The 14,227-nt window shown below is 40.7% G+C and overlaps 1 protein-coding gene across 1 annotated transcript in view; it reads left to right on the top strand.

The window, feature by feature from the left end:
• whrna (whirlin a) overlaps positions 1-14,227 on the top strand; it is a 133,713-nt gene that overhangs the window by 94,396 nt on the left and 25,090 nt on the right. The window contains exons 4-5 of the mRNA XM_029516036.1: positions 3,925-4,133; positions 9,214-9,250. Coding sequence (XP_029371896.1) covers positions 3,925-4,133; positions 9,214-9,250 — 246 coding nt within the window. The remainder of the gene's footprint in view (positions 1-3,924; positions 4,134-9,213; positions 9,251-14,227) is intronic.

Genomic DNA, 14,227 nt, shown 5'->3' with positions numbered 1-14,227 from the left:
AATCAGGTCGAAGCATTCTAGACACACCAGGATTGGAATTGAGAGAGTTTCGATATAACAGCGTGAGGCCCTGTCACTGTGGTCAGTTGCGCCTCAGTTGTTTTCCTCTTCATATCACATCAAGAGTGTGCTGTTATCACTAAATGGCAACTTTGATGAGAGCTTTAATCACAAACATTGTTGCTACTTCTTGTTGTTTAATTGCCCAGGATGACAAGACTTCTGGTGCAATACAGAGATTGATCACAGAAAATGAGGTAGCTGTTACTCAGGCAAGGCCCATCTACTCCCAAATAGAGGTATAATGAGGGAGAGGAGGATAGCATGCAGGAGTGGAATAATGAGAAGAAAGGAGAGCGAGAGGAAAGGAAAGATGTTAGCGGTGAGGTGACAGCAGCAGGAGATGCACCTGCACAAGTGAACCCTGATCTCTGTTTGGTCCCTGAAATTATAAACGATAACAGCAGGTAACGCATGGGGCCGATCATATTCTGAAATATTGATGCTCCATCTCAACCCATTGGAATGATAAATAAAGTTTTGATGAAGATTAATACAGTATATTGACATGGTCTCTTTTGTCGGCTTGTAATGTACTGTGTGGGTTTATATGAGCCTTCCAGTGTTGCAAAATGTCTTCAGCAAGAAATAAGAGCCACAATCAGTTCATTCATTGTTCTTGTACAACAGGCACATTAATGGGAATTGATGGCAGGCGCATTCAGTGGATGCAAACTACAGGTCAAACCATCCACACTGACCGTAGAAAGGGTGAAGCTTTCACCAGGTATTTTTTTCCATTTATTTTAATTTTGCATACATAACAATCTGAGAGGAATTTCTTATTACCACCTTGTTACCGTAGCTACTGCTTCTCTTTCTGATGGGGGGCGGGGGTCACCGCAACATCTCCAGATTGAATCCAGAGCCCTTTGTACATTATTCCCACTTTGCATCACCATAGCAACTAATAGGCCTTTTGACGGCAAGCATTTTGACTTGTCATAGCAGGCAAAATTCAGGTGCTACTGATAAGGTTACCAATGGCTCTGTTCCATTAAAGTGTCCCAGTAGGACATGGCAGTGGGTTAGAGCCAGCGGGAACAATGCCACGTCCATTAAGAGGATCATTCATTTATAATTTTACGCCTGTGCATCCCCTGCAGTCACATTTCATAACAACGCTACGGGGTCCATCCGGATCACACACAGAAAATGATTAATTAATGTGTTTAATCTCTCATTTACCTCAGTATTTAGACCCTTTACTCACTGTAATGCTTTGTTGATGCAGCAGCAGCTTGTGCAGTTTTCTCATCCTCCCTGGGAAATAGCCAACACTTTCACGGCTCCATTGTTTGAGGTGCTTGAAGGTGAACTTTCACCCCGTGTCAGGACGTGAGCAGCTACTGTTCAGTGACCTCTCGTTATTTAGCCGCAATCATCCTACCATCAGTGTGACCAGTTGCCCCAACTGCAGGTCTTGGATGTGTGCCTGAGTGTGCCTTTGGATGCTTTTTGCTCAGGAGGGGCTTCAGGAGCAGCTCTCTAATACAGGTTCATGGAGTCATCCCTCTGGCTGCTTTCTCTCCACAGCAGCTCTGGCATCACAGTTTAGCTGCCTCCCTGACCAGAGCCCTTCTTCCTGTTTACCGATTTTCATCTTCAGTTTCAGAATCATGAACTCATTCACTCATTAGAAACTCTAAACCATAATGAGCAGTAAATTCTGCTTAAGGACAATAGTAAACGACTTATCCAATTATTTTTCATGTATAACCTGGTGAATTGGTAAATGTAATCTGTTTTGAATCATAATACCATTTTCAAATTGAATACTTTCACAACGAGCTAGTTAATGACAATGATTCGTATTTTATTTTGCAGAAATTTCAAAAGGCGTTGTTGCAAAAAACAAAAGTGGCAAATTTCCTGAACGTTGCTGTACTTTTGACTATTGTCTGTTACTGAACACACACTAAAACTGGAAATATCTCTTGTTGTTAAAAGTTAAAATGTTAACACTATTTGGCAAGGCTTTATTTCACAGTATTAACACAGTAGAATAACACAGATGATAAAAATCCCAACAGATGAAAAGCTCTTTCACTTTTATAGTCTTGAATGTGCCTGCGCGTGTTCGCGGGGTTTGCTTATGCCAAATACCAAACTCTCAGGTAGCTTCTGAAGGTTGCACAAACACTGTATACTGTAGGTATTTGTGTATGGCCAATTTCCTAGTACATCAATGATAGCACATTTCTTGCAATTCTTTAACACGGCATTTATGAACACAATCCCCCTTAGGGAATCCCTTTAGAAGATTCCTCAAGTGACAACAATACGAATAGAAATGTCGAAGTGTTGTGTATCTTCTGCAGCCTTGTGTGTTCTCAAGCTGTGTCTTTAAGTGCATCTCCAAGTGAAAGTGAGATAAACTGCACTAAGCCAACACTAAATTGAGCTTCAAGGTTGTCAAACACTGAAAAAAAAGTGCTTTTCAGTGACTTCTTGTGACGCACTCAGCTGGAACAAACAGATTTTAATCTGTTTTAAAAACCTGGGTCTCATCCCTGAAGCATCGTCTCAGCCTAACAACACAAAGATGAAGTGTTTTCAGGAGCATGTGTGAGCTTTCAGTGATGTGGCGCTTGTTAACTCTGATTGATTGACTGCATTTTTTGGACAGCTTTGATTACATTTAATCAAATGGATGTATGGCAAATCATTCTAAACTGCACCAATGTAGGGGCTGATAGAGGTGGAGATGCTGCTGTGCATCAAAGGCAGATCTAGTGCAGGGTCGCCTCGGGTAGTTGGAAAACAACCAAGAAACTGAAAGGTATGAGATTGTGAATGTCTGCAATGTCTAGTTTGCATTTGCTGCTGCTCAGTGAGAATACTGAACTGACTGTGAGATTTGGTTGGATGGCCACAGTAAAGTGGAAATAAAACAAAAAAGGCAGAAAATGACATTTAGGGACTTTTGTAAGATGCTAAGCGCTATATCAAGCCTAAATGCCAGATAAATTAATTTTCAACGCCAGCGACTCTGTACTGTTTGTGAAGAGGGAGGTGAGCCCGTTCTCTGTGAGTAATTTACTACACAGTTATGTTGACAGATACAGTTAATAGAGTTAACAGAGTGAGAGGCACCAAGATGACCAGGCTACTTGACATTAATTTCCTTCCCCAGACTGTTTCTTTATAGCAAGGAGACAGTCCCAACACTGTGACTTTCAAAGTTTCAGTTCCTATTATGAGAGGTTGAAATGAGAGAATCAATTGCACTTATACTACAGTAAATTGATCAGCTCTCTGTTAAAGCCTGTTTCAAGCCCAGACATGAAAGTTTCCCATGTCTGCAGGAAATATATGCTGCGGTGCACACTTCCATCACAGTGACTGACAGCACACGTACAAGTCATAACTGATACGAGGCGGACATAAAGATCCAGGGCACACATAGAGCAGGGGCAGAGAAGGTGCTTTCGCTTTGTGAGCACAGATGAGGGTCTGCGATACACCTCAGAGAGCTGACCTTGTCCAAGGTGGGCTTTAGTATGGACTTTATTACAATGTGTTCAGCCGCTGCTGCCAGGCTCAGCTCCTTGATGGAACGTAAAACTACATGAAAAAGTTTTTTCCATTACATATTAAACAGTTCTGTTCTTGAACCCATCAGTGAGCAGACAAGACTCTCATCTTTGTCTGCTTATTTCTGTTCTGTACCTAAGAGATCCAAAACTACAGCCACCTGCAACCTCATTATTTGTGATCCATTTAATATTTTATATGCCTTCACCACCTCCATCTGACCCTTCATCTATGAACCTGTGTATGTGACAGTCTCTGCCTGGTCCATCCTCACCGCCTTGCTCAGTCCCACCCTCCACGCCTCTCTGTTCCCTCCCCTCCCTGCAGGTTGGTGACCAAATCCTGGAGGTGAATGGCCGCAGTTTCCTGAGCATCCCACACGACGAGGCAGTCAGAGTCCTGAAGTCATCGCGGCACTTGATGATGACAGTGAAAGACGTGGGCCGCCTGCCTCATGCCAGAACGGTGGTGGGTGAGACCAAATGGATTGCCAGCTCACAAATCGCAGAAAGCTCCGCAAACAGCAGCGTGGCAAGGTTAGTTTTCGTTGCCCCACATTTGCCCCCATGCTTTTTCTGACTTGGTCATGCTAATACTGCAGTTTCTGTGCAGTAAGAGCCATGGGTTTGCTTAAATAGATGCATTTTTACTTATAATTCTTTTCTAAGGTTTTAACAAACTGATGTCCAAAGTAGTAATTATTACCAAATCATAACTAAGGTCAAATGAAGTGGATTTTGTTTATTCTTCTTAAAATCAAAACCTAACCCTTCCAGTTTAGAAGAAAGAATGCTTATTTTCCTTTTTATAAAGAATAAAAAAGATTCATAACGCTTTCTTTGATTAGGGAATATGAAGCAGCCAGGAGACAGTTAACTCATCTTAGCATAAATACTTAGAGCAGGACAAACAGTTTACCTGGCTTTGACCAGCTCCTTAAATTCTCAATGCCTAACACGTTAAATCTCATTTGTTAATCTGTACAAAAATCTAAGTGTGACATTGGCAGCTTCACTGTTGACAGCACTAAATGTCTCCATGTTCTTCTACACCTTCAGAAGTTGGTGAAGGTTGGCTACTAATCTGTTAGTAGAGAGAACGAATCATGTTTCCTTGAAATCATCCTTTAAACCTGGTGTAGTCGTGTTTCAATTCAGGCTGGGGATCAGATCTGGAGGGGAAGAGATGGTGAAGAATGAAGCTTTGTGATTGTGGGTAATTGTTCTGAATGAATAAAACAAGTTCCAGTGGTATAAGATATTGACCAGGCATAAATTTGAATTTGAATTCACTCAGTGGATGGTGAGAAGGGCCCAGTGGACACAAATATAAAATTATGAACCACAATGTATACAAATGGAAGCAGTATTACATCCTAAATGTAAATCACTCCCAAGCACTCTACCAGCCCTCACATTCTGTTGAAGAATTATTAGATACAGTGACCTTGACAGCAAATCCAATTATATTAGCATCAAGAACAACTCACGTAATTTGAATGTGATCTATATGTTACAGAAATAGACTGAAGATTCTAAGTACAAATGGTATTAAACACAAAGTCAGTCACATTTAAGAAGTCAGGCATGAGAAGGAAAATTAAGTAGTGGGAAATCCATGTGAAGATAAACTGAACCAAGTGCAGTTTCCTTCTTGACTTAGATTTAGAAAAAAAAAACAAGATTGATATGGACCTCTCAAAATAAATATATGTAAAGAATGAATACAACATAATATAAAAACTAAAACATTCTGTTATTGTTTTGAAATGTGAACCAATTAATTGGATGATACATTGAGCTCAGACAACCACATGCTCTGTTTATACTAAAATACAAGTTTCTCCTGAATGTTTCCTGAATGATTCTTTTCATTTTCTGTTGGGCCCTTTTCTCACAGATCATTTTCATCATATCAATGAGCCTGATATTTACTGGATTTGTCTAAGGTCAGACAGACATGTTCAAATGCCATGAATGTAAGAACAGGTGCAGACCTGTACATTATTAGTGCAACAAAAGGAATTTTTCTGTTGTGTTCTTTCACCTCAGGGCCCAAAGCTCCACGTTTTAGGGTCTGCCCATGTGTGCCTTTTGAGTTGACACAAATTTGATCTCAAGGATTAAGTGAAAGAGCAGAAAGGCGCACAGAAAGGTGCCAGGCTGGGAACCAAACCCACAACCTTCTTGTTGTGGGGCAGCAGCGCTAACCACTATGCTGCTGTGCCAACTGCAAAGGTTAGACATTTTGTGCTGAAATGAGAGGTGAACTTCATATTAATAATTTAATATGAAGTATTGTTTGTAGTAAGTAGTTGTAGGTCAGGAAAGGGAGGTTGTGACAATTTTAAACAACTTGGGCAGTAGCTCCAAAAATGTAACAAAATTAAAAGAACCCTAATGTCAGTGATGAAAAGTGGCATCAGCGAGGAGCCTGAGACTTGGGAGCAGTGCTCTAGGAAAAAACTTCACAGAGCTAATGAAGAGGATCCTCTGAAAATCATCCTCTCCCTCTTGGAGTGAAGCAGATGCCACAGTCTTTAACTACCTAATGTGATCAGACGTCTGTTTCAGCGATGGCAGCACCCACAGCCTCTTTGTAGGGGGGGGGATGGATCTGCTGAAAAATGCCTGAGCTCTTCTCTAAATGCCACACCTGAGCATCTGCAGCTCCCAACCTGGGATAAATGCAATCCTGACTAACCAAATTAAAGTCTGATGTAAATGCCAGACTAATTTTCTCATCAACTCAATAACACCCAGTGCGACAGTCCAACAAGTCAGAACTTGTAATTCCGCTCTGGTTCTCCAAAACAAACAGGGTTTCTTATCACGGTGATTACAATGTTTCTTACGGAGGCAGCACAGCAGAGACAGATGTTTGCTGTCTGTGTGTGTTTGTGTTTTTTTCACTCTGTCATCTCTGCAAAAACAACAAGACGCGTCAAAAATAGGAGCTAGTTAAGCCTCCGTGTGGGAGAAAGCCAGTGCTGGGTGTATTATAACTTCACGTTGCCTGTCCATCTGCATCCCATTCTTGTGAGCAGGATAATGGCGACAGAACTCCCTCATATATTTCTGAAACACATATTTGGAACCTCAAGATGAACTGAAGTGTGACTGTTTGTGGTCAAAAGTTAACGTCAGAATAATTTCACGAAACACATTTTGTGAACATGTGATCTCAATAACTCTCCGACAGGTTTCTCCACATTTGACGGAAACGTTCACTTGTACTTAAGGCTGAACCAATCAGACTTTTGTGATGAAACGTCAATGTGGGATGTTAAAGTTACAAAAGTTTGGGGTTTTTTTTTAATCACTCATCGAGATCAAAAATGATAATCATGACTCATGAATTTGGACACCATTAAACACAAATGTCAAATAGAATATAATGATGACGTGATGGCATTTTACTTACAAAAAGTCAAAGGTGAATTTCAATGTGACATCATGATGTTCTGTAAAAAGTCTTCTTGCCTTTATTAAATGTCGTACCTTCAGCAAGAGGAAATTATTTAGCCAGAGGCAGTATATCTGCTCCCGTTTGAATCAGATTTAAAATGTCACTCTGTGAATTTACAGAAATTTCATTGTACAATAACCTAATTCCCACAGAGTATTGAATTGGTATTTGAAATGATTGCCTACTTTTGAAACGGCACCATGAGGCAGGTAAACAAAACCAAAACCAAAACCAAAAAAAGATAGCGTCCTTCTTGACAGATGAAATAATGTTACTGAAGAAGTTTCTGGTTTCAGTTCATTTCTTTAGCATGTTGACTGCATACTTTTCCATAAATTCATAAATAGCATCACTTTTTGTCAAATTATAATATGTGATACCCTCCAGGGGGCATGCAAAAAGTCATTCTCTGCTCCCCTGAAGTAATGCTTTAATAATCATTGCCTGCCTTTAACATGTTTCTAATATAAATTTATTCAGTAAACAAAATGTTGTTATCCAAGGATTTATTGTTCTCTCTGCCTGAAGTAAACTTGCACGAAGAATCTGCTCCTCTCTGCTTGCGACTTTGCCGTGTTGCTTATTTTCAATCAGTGCTAGTTGCGCATTTGCAATAGCTCACCAAACAGCATGTTACTTCTCCCACGAGGAGTCTCTCAGTCAAAACAACAGCAAAAGACAAGAGTTGGGTGACTTCATGAAACAGATGAACAAACACAACCAACACTAGTCATGACTAATGAGCAACATGGGTTTGAAAACTGATGGAAATGTTTCGGGTAATGAAGAACACAAGTGAACAACATAAATAAGAGGTCCGGTTATGTTTAGACAGCCAAGTGTCTGAGCGTACAAGTTACGATTTCAATTTAGCTTCTTTTCCTGAAAGAGTGCCGCTCTCCTGAGACTCAGGCAGCAGGCAGAGCTGTTTTAAAAATCTGTGGAGGAGAATTGCTGGTTGTGCTGGCCTCAGAGGTCAGCAGGTCTAATTGAATTAAATCCCAAAGCAGACTTTCATGCTGAGTTTAACGTGCCATGGCAGGTGGAGGCTGCGGTGATTTCTGGACTCTGGTTTTAAGATATATTTTTTTGTTGTTTTTGGGCCTGAAGGCAGCACTTTCAGTCGTCACATTTACTGATTGGATTTAAAGCCTGTGTCATCTTGGGCACTTGAGGATGTAAGACATCTTGTGGAGTCATTTCACTCAGGCAGGACTGTAGAGATTACAGAAATACCTCCTTTTATGTATTCATAGAGCAAGTGTGTTGGTGTGAGTTTGTGGCATGCATTTCAACAGACCCTGACTGGAAGACATGCACATTTCACATTTCCCTGTAAAAGATGCCTGTGTGCAGCCTCTCCTGCTTCATCTCAAAGAAACATGAAAGCCATGACGAAGGTTTAAAAATCTGTGCTACTGTGCATTTATCAGCCTGCGATAAGAGAACCATATTCAAGAAGATGAAATGCTGTCAGTCAAGATACTGCAAATCCTTTTTCCCATTTCTGCCTCCAAAAAATATATATATAAAAAAAAAGAATCTAAAGTATAAATAACTATGTGCTTGTGTGTGTTTCTGCATTAGAATACATGTGCACTTTAAAGGTCAATCTGATAAAATTATGAACACCAAAAAAGTGATGACATCATCAATAACAGAAAAGCAAACCATTCAGCTGCAGTAAACGCATTTTAAGAAGGTTGCATGCTACTATAGTCCTGCATTACTGACATATTAGCACCAGCCCAGTTCCCTCAACTGAAACCCAATTAGAGTTTTCCATTGGCTTTTAGATTATTGCATAAAAAATAATTCTGTGGCAAACAGCAGTTTATGATGCTATTTGAATTAGTGCTTAGCAAGTTAGTAAGAGTTTCTTTACTTAGTGGCTCGCACCTAAGACCCCAAAAACTTAATGGCTTCTCAGAGATGGGATATACTGACATAGTTTAACATTATATAAAATGAAAAAAATGTTGTGTGCTCATGTGAACCACAAAACCTTATTTCATTCATCAGAGGTGGCAAAGGTGGAAACATGTTAATGCATTTATGGGATTTAATTCCTGCAGTATTCCAGGAACCCTCCATTTCCACTTTTTAATGTTTTTTTTTTTTGTACCCTTTTCATCTGTGTTTCTGCAGCTTCTCAGTAGACCAAGGAGCAGCTGCGGCAGGAAAGGTGAGATTCACAATAAGTGCTTTATTCTTTCTTTGTGTATGCATGCAGAAAAAACAGGACTCTGTGTGCTCCTTTTGGGATGTAATTATCTGCCTGTCTGTCAGATTGTCTGTTAACAACACCACTGGCTTGGAAAAACTTATTGGAGGATGACAGTTGGTCACTGGTTCATTGTTTGACAGCACCAAATGTTTTACTTGTGAATTTTATCAATAGCCATAGTCTTTTACTCTGAGACACAGTCTGCTCTAACTCTAACCCAACTCTTTATTATATTAATTGCCTAAATGTTTGCAATAACACCAGCCTGTTAAAACCCAATATCATATCGTAAGTTGCTTTTCACATTGCGCATTTTACTTTCTTTACTGCTGACTTTGACTTACTGAAGCAAGAAGGAGAGCCTTGGGATGAGAGGAAGTCTACTTTTTAGCTTTACATTTTTGTGCTATTTATATGTATTTACATATCTAGATTTTGTTTGTCTGCACTGCAGGTCTTAGAGAAACGCAAATTAGATTCTCTGTGTCTTGCACACATTGTAGAATAGACAATATTGCTGACCCTGGCTTTGACTTGAGGAGACAGACTGTTAGGTGTCAACCAAAGATCATGATTGTGTTTTATCAGGTTGTCCTGGAGAATATATGGTACAGGATCAAGGCTGGTTTGGTAACTCTGTATTCTGTACTGCATGAAAACTATAGAACTGAAAGAGCACCCAACACTCTGAGCAGTCTGAGTACAGAGGTACAACAAACTGTTGTAAATAAAGATTCATGATCCATTAAAGATCTCCACCGATTCACAATTTATTGTTTTTACTGGTCTTAATCGTCTATTTTACTGTTATGTGTATTTATTTATGTATTCAGGTAATTGTATTTTTTATGTTTGGAGCAGGCTGTAGCTGATATTATGCCCAAGGAAAATTTCCCTAAAGGTGCACTATAAGTGTATTCTATTGCATTTTATTGTATTGAATTGACAGCTGCTGATGACTGGGGAAATGGGGCAGTGAAAGAGAGCTCAAATTCATTACAGTAGCTCTGCCTGACCGTCCTCTCCTGGCAGGTGGGGGGACATCATAAGATACACTGTAAAAGAGAAAGGAGAGACTAACCCACTAAGCACCCACTAAGCAAGAAAAGAAATCCATTTCCTACAGACTGGGGTTCACAGAGAGACAAGTTCAAAAGTAGCCTACAGATTTAGATGTACAAGTGTTAGCTGTGCAACGCAAACCCTGATGTGCACAGCAGGGGCTCTGATTACATACCCTTCTTGTTAAAGGTGCTTTTTCAGACGGAAAACCTAAGACGTGCTGTACTGGAAGCTTCTCTAACTGATGCAAGCTGTGAGATTAATGAGTAATTCTGCAGGAACATAACCTTGCTGTTCTTCAGCTACATGAGGGTTGCCAAGTGGTAAATGGAGTACACTCAAATAGTATGCTTCGAGTCTTAGAGACCCCTTAAAGCGCTGTGCAATTCATAGCCTAACACACCAACACTGAGGATTCTTTGTCTTACCCAAGGACATTTCAACATTCACAGTGGAAGTGCTGGGAATCAAACCACTGACGATTTCCTCAGCCACAGGACTGTTTAAATTAACACACACTAAAACTGACTCCATCATTTCCTCCCAACAGTACATAAAAGTTTTTTTTATTTTCCTGCAGCTCCTCTTCTTTGTCCTCTGTCTCCTGTTCTGATCCGCTGATCACAGCCACCAGTCTGCCCTGAAGATGCAGTGCTGTTCAGAGGATACATTTTAGCCTCTTGCCTTACAAATGCAACAATGGCCAAAGCTCTCGTCAAGGAATCGTGTTTGGCATTTTTTGGGGGCATTCACTTTATGATAACATCCACAAACTTCTCACCCTCATGATGGACTACCACCATATCACCAAGTATTGGTATTTAAAAGCATTTGAAATGAAGGTGAGCGCTGTCATTTTTCTGCAGAGGACACTAGGGGTTAGCTCTGTAATCGCTGTGTTACCACCTACGACACTGCTGTACTGGTGCTGGTCAAAGCTTTGCAGCTCCTAGCAGTGTGCGTGCGAATAAAATGATCTGTGGACTTCCTGGTTGCAATGCCCGCAGCAATACACACTCCTTACTGTGTGGTAGTCGTGTGTGAAAAAGCCTTTCTCCTCTCCAGCCTGGAGAATTTATGGCGACCAGGTTGCCTTCATCCTCTCCAGCAATTTACAGACACTTGCCTTCCTTTCCAGTCTCTTCCATGTGTGCAGAGAAATAAGACAAGCTCCTTGAGATGAAAAACCATCTGAAGTATGAAAGCTGCCACACTGGCACTACCACACAGCTGGGACTGTGATATGACACTGCAAAAAGACTATAGACTGTCTGCAGAAGAGGCGCAGGAATAGTTGTTTGCTGTGTGTGTGTTCACCATTGAAAAAGTTTCTTGTACTCTCAGGAATATTTTTTCCAAACTGCTTGGAGATCATTGTGAGTGTAACTGATTTCTGGAGTCTTTGCTTCGTATTTCTGCTTAATTCTTGAGAGTTCACTGTGAAGTCGAGGTGCTGTGACAAAGGTCCCAAGTTCAACCTAAGCCTTGAATTTTGGTGTTACGTGATTCAAACATCTGTTACCAAGGTTTTGGTAAAACCTTGGTAACAGGTAACAGGTTTTGGTAAAACCTTGGTAGGGAGGACATTTCTGATTTGTGATCTATTTTTATTAGTCCATATTAGTCTAATGCAGAGAAAAACACATGCATGTTAATACAAACCTAATGAGTCTACCTTGATTCCCCTGTTGAGATGATATAGTAGATCGATAACCTTCCTAAGACATTTGGCAATCCACACATATTTTAAGGCCTCACATAAATGTCTCATCTGCTCTGAGATGTTGCGCTAACAGTTGATTTAAAAATCTGTGAATGAAGAGAGGATAGAGCTCTGGGCTTGAGATTCAAAGGAAGTCATTGTCATTGGCCTGAGTGCTCATATTTGTGAGATTTCTTTCTTTCCTTTCTCTCCTCTCCGTTTTGGCTGTCAAAAAACATCACGACAATGTACATGGTTAGCTAATCAATTTCAATCCATTCGATTTCTCATCCACAGCTGAGAAGCAGGAACAGATAATGAAACAGAGGTGCTCAGCTTGCATTGCTAAGATGGTATACGTGAACAACATGTGTTGCTGGACGCCACTTCAATAGCAGCAACTGAGCATTTTCCCTTCTTTACTCTGATCACAGAGGTTCTGATGCCGTGCAGCCGCAGGGCTGGTCGAGCAACACCTTCTCTACCATGTGTAGTTAACACAAGTTTCAGGATTACAGACAGCACCGGTTTCTATGGCGGTGAACATTTTCATTGTCTGACCACTGGTGTTTGTGCACAGCTGTGTTTTCAGCTCAGTGCCCACACGGGGACAACAAAACGTAATGGCGATCTGTCCAGTAGCTGTTGAGACAGTTTATTCAACACTACAAATGTCAACTTCATTGTGTTGTCACAGGAGACAACAGACAAATGGGATTCCTCAGGGATCGTCCTGTTTTCAAAAAATATGCAAGAGAAAAACTCACAATAGATACACGTAATGTTACACTGGTATATAAGTGAGCAAAAACGCACGTCCTGCACTGGGTTAGAATCAGTGCATATGAACATTACTCTCTGGAGACGTTCAACTTTTTCTGATTTACTTGGCTCAGTCATTAATTAGTTGGTGTTTGAAGTTACTCAATCTAACATGCAATGCCATTTTATCGTTGACTTATCGTAGACTTTTGGTCTTCGCTATGTGTACTGTGTGTTTGCGTGAGATGAACAGTGCTGCATTGCATTCTCCGTGTATTGTAATTACTGACTCTATTTCTGAAACATCTTGCTCTGGTAATGTTAAGTCAAATTGATTATTTCACTTGACAGTTCTGTTGTTTCTGTTTTTCTCAGCCTATTTTAATTTGGAACAACAGAAGTTTTCAAACTTGACGTCAGAATGTGAGAAAGCAAGATTGAGAGCCTGGTTTTTGTGCTTCAGTGTGTTCAACAGAGAGACAATGCTATTCATCAAATCTGATAAAGGCACTTCTGCACACTCTTAAAGAAGCCCCTGGACTCACACTGTTGTGTGCTTTTGGTTTGTTTGTTTGTTTTTCGTCTATTCAGTTGAGCTCAGTTGAAATTAAAGGACATTTTGAAGTTGCAATACTGTTTATTTAAAAGTCTTCCAGCTGTGTAGCAAAAGTCTGGGGAAGTTGCATTCGTCTTTCAACATGATGCTATTGCGTTCAAATTCAGCCCCATAAAGAAAGTGTTCTTGCAGTTTGTTATGGCAGAATTCTCTTGGCCTGCACAGAGCTTGATCACATCCTTCCAAACAAGTTTTATTATGAGCGTACAAGCTCAAAACAAACCAATACAACCAGCAGACCTAGCGGTGGATTTGCTGCTGCTTTGTGCTGGTATATGAACAGGTATGTGCTGTACGATGGTGGGTGAGAAGGAGATATAGGCAGTGAAAAGAAGGGAGAGAAAGGGCATTAAATTAGAAAGATATGTAGCAGCAGGGCTTTAGGGCTCAGCAGCAAGGGGGGAGGTAATAATTCACATCTCTGCCTCTGCAGCTCCTCTGTTCGTCGGCCTGCACTGCTAACCTCACCCTGTGTAAACACATCCTCTGCAAAAATGTCAATCTCTCATTGCATGATCGGCCGGCGACTGTGCTGATGAAATAAGCAAACAGGTTTGTGTTTTGTCTTGTTATTTTCCTGCAGCCTCCTTGTCATGTCTCCCCAGCCGGTGGAGTACATCCTCACATCGCCTGTCCTTCCACATGCACTCCTCCTCTCTCCCTCCAACCTGTAATTGAGGCCCAAAGGCTAAACCAGGCCGATAAGCTAATTAATCATACCCAGCAATTCTCAACATTAATTCTGCTCTGATCCCATTTGGGTTCTGATCTACAACAGATGAATGATGTTTGA

The sequence above is a fragment of the Echeneis naucrates genome, chromosome 12 (genome assembly GCF_900963305.1).
Source record: "Echeneis naucrates chromosome 12, fEcheNa1.1, whole genome shotgun sequence".
Classification (NCBI taxonomy): Eukaryota; Metazoa; Chordata; class Actinopteri; order Carangiformes; family Echeneidae; genus Echeneis; species Echeneis naucrates.
The sequence above is the reverse complement of the archived record's forward strand: the minus strand, read 5'-3'. Positions and strand labels throughout refer to the sequence as shown.